This window comes from Salminus brasiliensis, chromosome 12, assembly GCF_030463535.1.
Source record: "Salminus brasiliensis chromosome 12, fSalBra1.hap2, whole genome shotgun sequence".
NCBI lineage: Eukaryota > Metazoa > Chordata > Actinopteri > Characiformes > Bryconidae > Salminus > Salminus brasiliensis.
Window position 1 is genome coordinate 3,891,215 of NC_132889.1, and position 14,068 is coordinate 3,905,282.

At 41.9% G+C, this 14,068-nt stretch overlaps 1 protein-coding gene across 3 annotated transcripts in view; it reads right to left on the reverse strand.

Moving 5' to 3' along the window:
• Positions 1–3,774: 3,774 nt before the first annotated feature.
• The window catches only part of pigq (phosphatidylinositol glycan anchor biosynthesis, class Q), a 19,153-nt gene continuing 8,859 nt past the window's right edge, over positions 3,775–14,068 (reverse strand). For all 3 annotated transcript variants that reach the window (XM_072694198.1, XM_072694199.1, XM_072694197.1), the window contains exons 2-11: positions 13,025–13,744; positions 11,043–11,174; positions 9,901–10,021; positions 9,597–9,723; positions 8,228–8,381; positions 6,612–6,723; positions 6,440–6,520; positions 6,178–6,292; positions 5,987–6,048; positions 3,775–4,925 (exon numbers count right to left, since the gene is read on the reverse strand). In XM_072694198.1, coding sequence (XP_072550299.1) covers positions 4,773–4,925; positions 5,987–6,048; positions 6,178–6,292; positions 6,440–6,520; positions 6,612–6,723; positions 8,228–8,381; positions 9,597–9,723; positions 9,901–10,021; positions 11,043–11,174; positions 13,025–13,698 — 1,731 coding nt within the window. In that variant the 5' untranslated portion in view covers positions 13,699–13,744 and the 3' untranslated portion in view covers positions 3,775–4,772. The remainder of the gene's footprint in view (positions 4,926–5,986; positions 6,049–6,177; positions 6,293–6,439; positions 6,521–6,611; positions 6,724–8,227; positions 8,382–9,596; positions 9,724–9,900; positions 10,022–11,042; positions 11,175–13,024; positions 13,745–14,068) is intronic.

Below are 14,068 nucleotides of genomic sequence, written 5' to 3' on the forward strand. Positions count from 1 at the left end.
TGTCTGTCTGTCTGTCTATCTATCTATCTGTCTGTCTATCTATCTGTCTGTCTGCCTGTCTATCTGTCTGTCTGCCTGTCTGCCTGTCTGCCTGTCTATGTCTGTCTATCTATCTATCGGTCTGTCTGTCTGTCTGTCTGTCTGTCTATCTATCTATCTATCTATCTGTCTGTCTGTCTGTCTATCAATCTGTCTATCTGTCTGTCTATCAATCTGTCTGTCTGTCTGTCTATCAATCTGTCTGTCTGTCTATCAATCTGTCTGTCTGCCTGTCTATCTGTCTGTCTATCTATCTGTCTGTCTATCTATCTATCTGTCTGTCTGCCTGTCTATCTGTCTGTCTGTCTGTCTGTCTGTCTGTCTATCTATCTGCCTGTCTATCTGTCTGTCTATCTATCTGTCTGTCTATCTATCTATCTGTCTGTCTGCCTGTCTATCTGTCTGTCTGTCTGTCTATCAATCTGTCTGTCTATCTGTCTTTCTGTCTGTCTGTCTGTCTGTCTGTCTATCTATTTATCTATCAATCTGTCTATCTATCTATCTGTCTGTCTGTCTGCCTGTCTATCTGTCTATCAATCTGTCTGTCTGTCTATCAATCTGTCTGTCTGTCTGTCTGTCTATCTGTCTTTCTGTCTATCAATCTGTCTGTCTGTCTGTCTATCAATCTGTCTGTCTGTCTATCAATCTGTCTGTCTGCCTGTCTATCTGTCTGTCTATCTATCTGTCTGTCTATCTATCTATCTGTCTGTCTGCCTGTCTATCTGTCTGTCTGTCTGTCTGTCTGTCTATCAATCTGTCTGTCTATCTGTCTTTCTGTCTGTCTGTCTGTCTGTCTATCTATTTATCTATCTGTCTGTCTATCTATCTATCTGTCTGTCTGCCTGTCTATCAATCTGTCTGTCTGTCTGTCTATCAATCTGTCTGCCTGTCTGTCTGTCTGTCTATCAATCTGTCTGCCTGTCTGTCTATCTGTCTGTCTGTCTATCAATCTGTCTATCTGTCTGTCTGTCTGTCTGTCTGTCAGATAAACCTGCTGGCTGAGCTGGGCGTCTGTAGAGACGTTTTTAGAATCGGGTTCTTCTGTTGTTCTATTCAGGGATAAAAGCACAAACTCACCATCTTTATTTTTGGGTGTTACTGGATGCTGTTCACGTGACAGCTGTAGGGGGGGTTGGGGGGGGGGGGGGGTTGGGGTTAACAGGCCAGCGAGAGGCTGGAGGTCCCAGCACTTTCAGAGAGACATTAAAGGATAATCCCCCTTCCCCCAGAACAGATTAAAATGCAAATTGGTGTATATAGTCTTTGTGCCTACACGTCTAGATTACAGCAACATGAGGATCTCATGGGACACGAGGGGACATCTGGACCCTCCACAGTAATTCTGCTTGATCTATTAAAACACAAACACACACACACACACACACACACACATACACCTTTGTCTTTGTATCTAACAAAAATATCAATCAGTGAGAGGATAACGGTGCTTAATCTTTCAATTGCAGCATATTACTCATCTCCCAATCTCAATTTTCATAAACGCCAGTTGGTATTTAATGAAATATCATGCCTGGAAATGTATAATTGCATCTGACCTGTGTATTATGATCCATCAACAAGGACAGATGCGCCGTGGACACACTGTAATCTATTTAACATGACTAATGCAGGAATCAGCCGCCATCACAGAACTCTTTGTCAGGGCCTGTGTTTACCCTTTTCTACCAGCCTGAAGGTGAATGAGGCTCAGCTGCTGATCCCCTGAGTGTGAGGGGCCGTGCTGAGGCGTCCGTCTGTGTATTCAGATTCAGTTCATGTGAAGTATGGCAAGTCGTTTTAGCCTCAAATGCCACTCCGTTAAATGTGACTCAGTCTTTACTAGTAAAACCTCAAATTCAAGATTTCTGCAGCAGAACTTTTATTATTAAAAATTATTATCAGATATCAAGTATTTAAAGAAAGATATTTCAAGTAATATCATTCAAACATTCTGACTAGTCATATTACCATCGATTTACATAGAATTTCACTCGCTCTTACCTAAAATGACATTTTTACAAGAAAAAAATAAAGATATAAGTGAAAAATGAAGATATGAGGTTTTTAACAGCACAATGTAATTATATCATATATAATTCCAGACATGTAGACTGTAATGAATTAAATTAATACATTAATAAAACATGAATAAAACTCTAGTTTTAGATTAATATTATTCCTTTTAGACAAAATTAAAAACATAAATTTTTGAAACCTTTTACAGATCTAAACAGCACATATATGGCAAACAGTTTTGGCCAAGAATCACACCAGCAATAAGGCCTAACTCACTTTTTACTGGTAAAAACCCAAATTCGAGAGTACTAGTAGAAAGATCAGCTATGACATTTTGTATTACTAATAATATCAGATCTATAAAGACATGCAGACTGGTCATATTGCCAGAATGACATACCCTTTGTGTAATTTTACCTAGACACATTTTACCATCGACTTATGTGAATTTTCACTCTTTCTTATCTGTAATTACAGTCTTACTTGGTAAAACCTAAGTTACTGATATCAACCGTTATGTTTTTACTAGTAGAAATTGTAGTTATAGAAATCTACAATGTAATTCTGACTAGTAAAAACTCTAGTTTTAGAAATCAATATTATTATTAGTCAAAAACCTGAATTGTAGATATCTAGAATTATATTATAGATTATTATCTAAAAATTCACATATCACAAATATCTCAAATTTGCATTTGTACAAGTCAGATTTTATTTACAGATATGTAAATGAAATCTAAATTACCTGACTTTTTACTAGTAAACATTTAATTATAGATAAGAGAGAGTGAACGTCTATGTAAATCAGTGCTAACATGTCGAGTTAAAGTTGAATTCAGGATATGTTGATAGTCAGAATGGCTTTATATGGTATTATTGCTAGTAAATCTATAGTTTATATCTGAAATAAGGACCTCTAGTAAAAACTGCATTACAGTAGGGTATGCTGGTATGATTTGTGACTAAACTGGTTTGCCATATACATTAGAACTAGTCAAAACTACATTAGCGATATATTGAATTTGCATTTTTACTTGGCAGAGTTCATTTACCTGGACGTTTTTACTATTCAGAATTACATTGTAGATCTGAAATTACACTTTTTTTTTTAGTGGCAAAGAAAATATTATAGATATTTTCAATTGGTCTCTTACCAATAAAAAAAAATGTGATTATAGCTGAGAGCGATTGAAACCATGTAAGACAATAGTGACATATCAACAGTCAAAATTGCAAAAATATTCAATATTCAAAAAAAAGTTTCTACTTGTAAAAAATGACATGGATCTTATATTTGATTGTAAATTTCTAGTTTAAGATAAAAATTATTCTTTCTAGTCAAAATAAAATTGTATTTTTCTAAAACTAGATTTAATAGATCTGAAGCTACACATATCTTAAATGCAAAACTTGTGACAACTAAATTTGAGATATCATTTGTACTAATTAGAATTACAATGCAGAGGTCTGGAGTTTACATTTTTAGTAGTAGGAAAATAATTGTAGCTCTAAAAAAAGTAATTATAGATGAGAGAGAGTGAAATTCCATGTAGTTCATGTCTGAGATTAGAATTACAACTATTAAAAAGTTGCAGTACAGAGATTCTGATTTTAGTCATGGCATATGTCTCGGTGTAGACCCGTACACACACACACACACACACACACACATCAGAATACACCTCAAACAAAAACAGCTCAATTAAAAACGAGGCAAAATTAAATCAAATGGGACTTTAATGTTAATTCTCTTAATGATTAACAACACAGAAACGTATGATCTGATCATCTGAACTAGTTCACTGATTACGGATCATCACAGCTATAAAACAACTATGATTGGCACACGGTCGTTGTACTGGCCAGGGAAATTCACTGGTCAGTGTAGGTTTTTATTTAAGAGCATTGACAACAGCACTGTATGTTCAGACTTGTACATACACACTGTACACGGAAGAGACGGTGACCACAGCCACTGGGGAGAAACAGTTACAAACAGATGACACTGACTTTAGACAAATAGAAATTCTGCTAGAATACATTAATCATAAAAAAATGGCACATTTTTATCATGAAAATTAGTATAAGAATTCTAAAACAAGCTACATCTTACTTTTAATGTCTATATAATGTCATTGCTCTCAGTAATAATAATAAAAATAGTCATAATCTGAATTTTCAACATTTATTTAAACCTATTTTCATACAGGTTTTAAATAAAAATGCCTTTTAATCAGTGCAGCTTCAGTTAGAAATACCTGAACAAGAGAACCCACCTACTGAGCTTTTTGTGAATTCTGATAACCCATTAACGTCCATATCTGAAAAGATAAAGTTCATTTGTTGTGTACTTTGCACTAAAAGGGAGTAAACCAATTAAATTTCCATAGTAAATTAAGTTATATATATAAATTTTGATCATTTGGAACAGCTAATTTGAACTAAATAATGGAAAATCTGCAATTAATTGTTAATAAAGGATGAAAAACAAACAAATCAAAGTTACTATAGTTATAATTTCTTCACTTCAGACTAATGAAATGCACTTGTTAGACGTAACTGGGGTAACCTGCTATTATCTCATTCAAAACACTGAGTACTCTCTCCGGGACGATCCATGCACACACCACCCCTCATACCCCACTTTCCTTTAGGTGGCATTTCTGGCTGTGCTTTCTGCCCGGGTGGATGGGGGGTTTCTCATTGTGCCCTTTGCTTCAGTCTGTCTTGGTGCTCTTGTGCCTCCAGGGGTAAATGAGCTCCCCAACGAAAAGCTTCTTGCACAGGGCGACCCACGAGTCCCTGGGGTAGCAGCTGTAGGTGGGTGTCCGGTAGCACTGGAGCACGGAGCTGAATTTCAGAGGGTTTATCTGACGGAAATGGAGAGAAAAGTGTGAAACAGTGAAACTGATTCATTTCTAGGGTCAAACGTATTTAATTAAACTTGGGTCATTACATTTTACGTGCAGTGACCAAAGCACTTCCTTTACTAGTTGTGAGCTAAACTGGCTGAAGTGCATTAGTTTCTGGTGTTATTACAGGTTAAAATAAAACAAAAAGTAACCTCTAAAAGCACCTCTAACAGACACAAAAATGGCACTTTATATTTAATTATTTCAAGTTAATATTTAATTAATAATTATTAATTATATTTTATACTATATTTGTCCTCTTTGCAAAACAAAAATGCTTATTTTTCCTTTAAAATTACTGGAAGATTATTATTTTTACTATCATCAATACTGAGGCCTGTCAGAATATTGTTTTGGGCAATATGCTGTTCCAAAAATAACTGATATTACGATAAACAATAGTACTGTCATTTTCAGACATATTTATGATATAATTGCAATATAACAGCATAATAATACAATTACATCTTTTTTAAAGAGCAATGTAACTGGCTTTGCTCTCTCAGGGGTTGACGGGTTGATGGCACTTCCACCCCACATCACTCCTAATGTGATGCTGGTCAGCACAGGCGTCTGTAAGCTGTTTGTATAGCAATGAAAAGAGGCAGTGCGGAAAGAGGCGGTGGCTGGCTGGCTTCACATGTGTCGGAGGAGGCATGTGCTGGTCTTTGGCCTACTACTGTTAAGGGGCATGGCTAGTAATTGGCCTCCAAGTGATCCATTACACCACTACCTGTCACAGTCCGCTGTGTGTGTGTGTGTATTGAGGCGCTATTATTGATGTATTGGCCGTTATGCACGCTGTCCCATTTACAGCATGACCAATGTGGTGGTCTGCTCACAGATTCGTCCTCGGCTCAGACAGAGAGCAGACGAGAGTACCGGACAGCATGATCTGGCTAAAATAAACGCAAGACAACACAATGGGCTATATCGAGGCCGTGTCCGTACGTTGTCCCATAAGCCGATAACGTGATTCTCGTGACGGGCCTATCAACACTGACCGCCATTAACCTTACCTCCATCATCAAGTGCAGGGGAGTCCCAGGCTCTTCACTGAGCACCCTGAATTTAACACCCTCTGAAAAGCACGGATACAAAAGTTCAGACTGTGGAACGAGGGGGTAGGGAACTACACACCCAAACTAACGTTAAAGCTATCCCACGTGAGACCGTGGAACCATTTGCTATAGATGGTAATAAGACTCACCGGCCACTCTGTAGGGCCTGCAAAGACGCAGGCCCATGACGAACAGGGGGAAGGAGTTAATGAAGTCCACGCTGAGGTGAATTAGTCCCTGGAACATCACCACTACCAGGCGCAGCTGCAACCACATCAAAACAACCCCACTCAGAATCACGCTGACCCACACACAACCTATCTGTCATGAGGAGAGTAATTACTGAGAGGATAAACGCTCATTTCCTCCTCAGGATTCTGATCCGCCCCAGTGTATGCTCAAATCACTCACCAGAGTGAAGACCAGGTAATACAGAGCAGTGGTGGGCAGCAAGAACAACAGGATGGTGAAGAGCAAGGTGCCGATGAACAGCTGAAAAAAAAAAAAGAGGGGAAAAAGCATGATGAACCTGATCATAGCTCCTATCCTGGCTTCCAGGCAGAGCAGAGGAGGTGGACAGTACCTGGTCCAGGTCATAGGAGCAGGAGTCCACACGCTGCCTCAGAACGTTCCACTTCTTACCCCGGAAAAGGCGCCAGAGGGAGGACAGGCCGTAGATTTTCAGATAGTAAAGTCTGAGGAAAAAGAACAGAGGGCTTAGATTTACAGTACATGGACAAAAGTATTGGGACACCTGCTCATACACGGTTTCTTCTGAAATCAGTAGTTTATCCTGCTTTTTTAACCTATTTTTTAAGTAAATGTCTCTACAGTCCAGGGAAGAAGGCTTTCTACTAGATTTTGAATGAACATTGTTGTGATTATTTGATTGAATTCGTAGACACGACTGTCAGAGAGGTCAGGATGTTTGATGACCACCACCCCACCTCACCCCCAATTCCCCAACTCCCCAACTCATCCCAAAAGCACTGAATGGAGCACCAATCATAATTCCAGGGAACACAGTAGTTCCACTGCTCCACAGCTCAATGCCGGGGGCTTTACACCCCTCTTGCCCACGCCTGGCAATTGCTTATCTGTTCCACAGAGTCCTATTCTACTGGCAATACGTATATCTAAGTAGCTGAATGCATTCATTAGAAGGGGTGTCCACAAACATGTGGAAAAATGGCCTTGTAGAGTGGCTTAAACTGTACTATGCATCTTTAACCTGAACGTCATCCTCTAGCTTTACTGTATAAAGTACTTTTTCTTGGAAATGAGGACGCAGAATAAACAAACATGAGTGACAAAGTAAAACTGAGCAGATGCTGCCCCCTGCTGGTTGAAAATCATGCTTGTAATGACCACATATTTACCATAAACAGGCAATCTGTGACTTGTACTTTAAAACAATATCAACTTCTTAACAGTGTTTCTATTTGATCCTCAACATGAAGCTCTAATTATAAAGTGGAATATCATTAGTTTTAGCAGTAATTAAAAAACAGACAACCTTCTAGCTCTCCATCTCCATTCACTGTTTCCTCCAATAAAAAGAGTCTATCCTGATTTTGCTGGAGTAACTGTCTCTACTGTCCAGGCGAAGAAGGCTTTTTACTAGATGTTGGAGGAGCATGACTGAGCATTTGACTACCTTCAGCAACAAGAGCGTTAGTGCGTACTGGTACTGGTAGAGACTTATGAGGTTACTTATATTACTGAGGTGGGCCAATGTAGTGATGGGAGTCTTACCCAAGGACTCTTATTGGTGTAGTGCACCTTTGTCACTCAGACCAGGAATCGAACCCTGGAACCCTGGTCTCCCACATGGTGTGGTAGCTTACTGGCAGGTAGTGGTGTTCTCTGTTGCGCCACACCATGCGCCACACAGAGAACACAGTTCCTCCACTGCTCCACAGCTCAACGCTGGGAGGCTTTATACCCCTCTATAGCCCACGCCTGGCATTATTAGGCAGCATGGTGCCGATAGCAAATGTGAACCTATCTACTCCAGAGAGTCCTATTCTATCGGCAGTACTTCTCTACAGGGACTAGACAAGCTGTGTGTGTGTGTGCGCGCATTTGCACATCTGTGTCGAATGCATTCATTAGAAGGGGTGTCCACAAACATTTGGACAAATAGCGCATCACTCCTTGTTTTCTGTACATACATAAAGTGTGATCATCGTGACTCACCTGGCTCCGTACACATAAAAGCAGTAGATGTGGAAGGTCAGAAGCGCCACGATGTCCGACAGCACCGACAGGGCAAAAGTCAAACCCAGGCAAGCAGAAAGTCCAACATACCACAAGATCATCTCAATGAAGGGAGACATCAGACGGATGTAACCTGAGGACACAAACAGATGGGATGTCATGATGATGTTTAATTTGGTTAATTTTGTAAATAGCTAATTAATGTGTGTAATTTGTGGTGTGCCTGTAATCGGCTGAGCCAGCATCTTTTTGAGAGAAGGGTAACTTCTCCTAGGGCAGCTATTCCGAGACACAAAAGGGCCTGGTCTATTTGAATGAGGAGGTATGGGTAGATGTTTGCGTTTCTAATTGACAATCGCAGAAAAATGGACAAAATAAGAAGGATAAAAGTGCACTAGATGGTCATACACGATAAGGACAAATGACAAAAGTATTGGGTCATCTGCTCATTCACTGTTCAAGGGCATTTAAAAAAATAATTTTGAGTTGATCCTGCTTTTGTTGGAGTTGTCTCTACTGTCCAGGAAAGAAGCCTTTCCACTAGATTTTGAGAGAGCATTGCTGTGAGGATTTGAGTGCATTCAGCGACAAGAGATTTAGTGAGGGCAGGATGTTTAATGATCACCACCACACCACCCTAATCCCTAACTTTTCCTAAAGTACTGGCTAGAGCACCATCATTCCACTGCAAGGCACCCCCTCATGGACAGCTGTACACATGCCAATGTTGACAAGCTGAGGGATCCAGAAGCAGCATCTGAAGGCAAGGAAGGATGTGGACTGAGGCAGTAGAGTAACACTACAGGAATTTACACCAATATGACTCGGGTTAAGCAGCAGTTCTGGAGAGAGGTCTCGCAGAGCAGCTCCACCAAAGGTCCACAGAGCAGCAGCAGTAGCAGCGCTCCAGCCCGGAGTAAGAATGACAGAGGAGCCGTTCTCCCTGTTACAGTCAGTGGAGCATCCGCATGATTTTAAAGCTGTTGTTTTAAAGGAGCATTATGCGAGAACCGGCCTTCCTTGCTTTTGGGCTGCACCTACACTTGGGAAGTGAAATTCCTGCTTCATGCTACCAGTAAAGGACACGCTTTTCACATGCTTTTCTGGACAAGCTGAGAGATACAGAATCGTAGAGTAAAATGACAGGATTTTACACAAATGCGGCTGCTATTTTTAATGTACAAATGCTACATAGTGTTGCTTTAAATATTTTGTAACTCTTAATAAGCTCATTAGCCTCACAACAAAACATACAAACACAGAAATAATGAAAGCTCCACTCAAACCATCAACTGAAAGCAATCCAGTCTAGAAGGGTGGTGAATGAAGCAAGAATGCATAAACGTACTGATCCACAGATGGATGTGGTAGAGGAAGAACCTCCCCAGCACCTGGTCCAGAGCCCGGTTCATCTTCAGTCCAGCAGGGACGCCCATGAGCCATTCCAGCAGCTCCTGCAGCTCCTTAGCCACGTGCTAAACAAACAAACAAAGAAAACGGCTCTACTGTTAACTCATCAAAAGCTTTCAGACTGTTTTGGTTTGCTACACTGCTCCTGTCTGTCAGAACAGAGATACATCATGTACATGGGAATATCACTACACTACCCCATCACAAATGGATCATATGGTAATCTGTAAAACTGTACTTACATCAGCAACTGGCACCAAGGTATTAGCGAGCTGGCTGATACGATTCTCTCTGTAGAGCCAGGAGATAAGCAGCAGTCCAAGAGCTATGTCCACAAGGAAGGACACAAACATGTTTGCCTTCCTACAGGGGAGAAAGCCACACCACACCACACCAGAATAAGCCTAGGTCAATCCTGACACATGCATCTACAGTACATCCTACATACTTCATTAACTGACACACACACATGCTCCCATTAAAGCTTTGCAATTACATGTAATATTTTGGGTGATTCTTAAAGTAGGGGAACTTATGTCCCCATGTTATAAATGCATGTAAATATATTCATCTTTGCACCACAGCAATTGCTACTCTGGCCTCTCCGCCTTGATGGCCAACTACAGGTGGGCAGGAGGCATCGGATCTCCCCAGCTATGTGCTGCACTGGGATGTGTCCGTCCTGCCTTGCCCACCCAGTAAATCCCACTGTGAATCGGAGAGGTGCCAAATACAAGGAACAACGGAGCACACAGGGCAGCTGCTCCCCCAGTCAAGCTCAAGCTTCAGCTTGGAAGGTTTAGCTTTAGCTCTCCAAGCTGTCCATTCAGGACGGAGTCATGTTAGCCCTGTGATTGGTCAGGGGTATGATGATGTAAACCTGACCCACTTTTAGGACTGCTCATTCCACATGGAGAGGAGAGCAATACTGATGAAATACAGCAGAGGTTTATTAGACTATGGGGAGGTCTTCATAATACATATACTATGCACATTTACAATAGGGGCCCTGAGGAGCCAGATTCACTTAATTAGATGGAGAACTCAGATTTAGGTTCTCAGGAGCTTGAAGTCTTTACTTTAAAGTATGTAAACAGTGTCTTGGCATATTTGAAAACAAATGATAGCTACTTTAATTTTTCAAAACGAGCCCCTAATTGAACAATCACCAACAATCACATTAATAATTATTGTTGCTCAATAATGTGGACAGTACTAGACTGCAATGCTGCAGTATTACACTATTATACTACAAAAAATACTAATACTATAATTGGTTTATATTAATGAAAAGAGCAATTCCAAACTCTTGAATGATGCTGACCATGTATTTGCTTTAGAAACCCAAGTGCTTTAGCCGGAAAGAAGCAATTAAACGGCGTACCTCATGAACTCCATGTGTGTGGTGGCTTTCTTCGTGGAGAAAACAGTCTGAAAATGCTCTGTCCTGTACCCTGTCTGAACACAGGTAGACAGCTTGCTTGAGATGAACTGCACCGGCCACACGTGCAACATCCTGCAACAGACCAAACACGGCTGTGTTATTTCGGGTAGATTAGAGGTTTCCATGCTTGCCTCGTTGCTCGTCGGATGATGTGCATAATTACGTTGTTGTGGCTCATTTAAAGGAGCCCTGGGATGGAAAACTGTAATTATCTTGGTATAGCTGAATAATGTCCAGAGTTCAGTACAGGGAACTATACAGAAAAACACAAGAAAGAAGATCCAGGAGAGCCAAAGCAGAGCTGTAAAACAGGCCAATTCCAAAACCCCAAAACTGTTACATCACAGTCTTGACTCGTTATATTACACCCCCAAAATTTACATGAACCCATGCCCGCCATCCTAGGGATGGGCCACCACTGTAATGGGACAGTGGTGGCTCAGCACTCAGGTTTGAGCACCGGGCTATTGATGGGCACATCACTGTTGGGCCCTTGAGCAAGGCTTCATGGGCAGCGCAGCGATGGCTGCCCACCGCTTCGGGCATGTTTGCTCACTAGGGTGTATGTGTGTGTTCGCTGCAAGGATGGGTTAAAGCTGGAGGCCAAATTTTATCTGTGTCCAACACAAAATGGTAAATATGGGTGTCCTCTTTGTCTTCACTAGAGAAATCTCTAGTCCAGGGCTCCAACACACCTGCTAAACCTGCCAATTAACAGGTGAGTTGATCAGTGCAGGGATCCAGCCTTCCTGGACTACAGTTCCATTTACGGCATTTAGCAGATGCTCTTATCCAGAGCGACTTACAAGGTTACCCGTATTACAGAGGTGGGCCAATGTAGTGTTAGGAGTCTTGCCCAAGGACTCTTATTGGTGTAGCGCAGCATAGTCACCCAGACTGGGAATCGAACTCCAGTCTCCCACATGGTGTGGTAGCTCACTAGCAGGTAGTGGTATTATCTGTTGCGCCACACCAACCAGTTCCCCACCCCAGCCCAGGTCAAAGCTGGTAAGGCTGGTAAAACGTGACGGCGAACTTCAGGAGAACATGGTGGTGTTGATTCTGGAGAGCAGCTCATCACCTCCAGACTCTGCTAGTTATGGGAATACAGGTTGCTACAGGAAGCCGTAGGTTTCGTAAGCCCAGCTTTCCTGTGCCAGTGTCTGCAGAAGGGGAGCTCAAACTCGCTATGCTGGCGAAGGCTGGGGCCGACTAGCTTTTACTGTCTTCTTTTCCTCAAACACAAACTACTGAAACTACTCAACAATCAGGAGCTTTTTTTTGTCCAGAAAGACTCGAGAAAGTCAGACCCTGGGAAGCGAGTGAGGGCTAAAAGCTAACCCAGCTACAACCATGTTGCTTTTTTCTAAAATAACAGAGTGGTAAATAGGCAGGTAACCTATTATCGCCTCTGAGCATTTGCCTTTTTCAAAATGACCAAAGATATGAGAAGAGGAAGTCAGACACTGCAGATTCCTCATATTTGTACTAGTGATCTGACCTACTGTGATGAAACTGGAAAGGCACATACCCTAGGTTGCTGCTATTTAAGGCTGTATTGTTGCTTATACGTCTAAGAGAATTTGTGGTGACGACTTTTTAACTACTATATATGGCTTTCAATCGGCTTTCAGCAGCTATTTGCTGCTATTTGACAAGTGTAGCATTGTCCAATCAACCAAAATACAGATTATTTAGCACAGAATCTCGGCCCAGCTTTGCCTAAATGTTCTGTTTTAGATACGTTTACATTGTTAAATATCTGCAGATATCAATATGACTCACATATCATGGAGCATCCTTAACGAACACACCCCCACAGTCCGTTTGTAATTGGTTAAAGATGCCATTGTTATGGTTTATTTTGTTCTGAAACATTTTTTAGGTTTAAAATGTATCAATACACTTCAAGTCTGGCTCACCTGAAGCTGCCCAGCCATTGCCACAACGACACCAGCCAGGTCAGAATTACGCAGACCGGGAAGGAGGCTTGCTTCACCAACTCAACGATAATGCTAGCCTCCCTGCCTTCCGACTGCCAGTGCGTCAGCTTCAGCGGCCCCTGGTCGTACATGTCGAGAAAAAACAGGGGCTCACTCTGGGCGACTGTGTGAAACACCATTCGCAGTTCTGTAGACTCCTCCTCCGTGCCTTTCTCCTGTACTGGATGGAGCTGGGACAGCATAACCTTCCTCTGATCATAATGAATGAAGATGATTTTATCTTTCTCGTCACCCTCCTGGTCAGCCGGAGGTTTCCCATTCTTCTGCACCACCCGGCACGTGAAGGCTCTCTTGCCGCTCTCGCGGCCCAGCTGAAGCCAACGTGCATGAGGGAAGATGGTGCTAAGGTCCTTCAAGAAGCTCTCCATCCCCTCCTGGCCATCCTTGGGCATGCTCCACGAACCCAGAACTGTAAGGTCCACCTGGCTCTGGCTCCGCATCTGACTCAGATACTTCTTTACCTGGCCTGGAATGAAGGGGTAATGGATGACCGCTAGCACCACAGCCGAGTCTTGGCCTGGAATCCAGCGGCCCACCAGCAGGCCGCTGTCAGCAGTGTTGCAGCACTTGGGAAAAAAGATCTTCAGCACCATGGCTGGTCCTGCGAAACGTCCCACAGAGGAAAAACGACGACGACTCCTATGAATCAAACACAAAACAGAGTAGAAGTTGATAAAGCTGATACTTCTGTTGTCTTTAGGTACTTTGGGTTATTGTTTCACAGAAGTGACAGTACTGATATTTGAGGATGCTGAAGAACATCTGTTGAAGCCATTTCCAAAAAACAGTTTGCACAATTGTGTGTAAATCCAAGTTATTGTGGTAAACTGTAGCCAAAGTATGTAAAAGACCCAAACTGTCCCCCTCTGTTAAGAAGAAACTGGTTCAGGAGGTCAGGAACAACCAAAGAACCACCAAAGTACAGACCTGACATTAACTAGAAGCTGCTTGAGCACCGGTGTC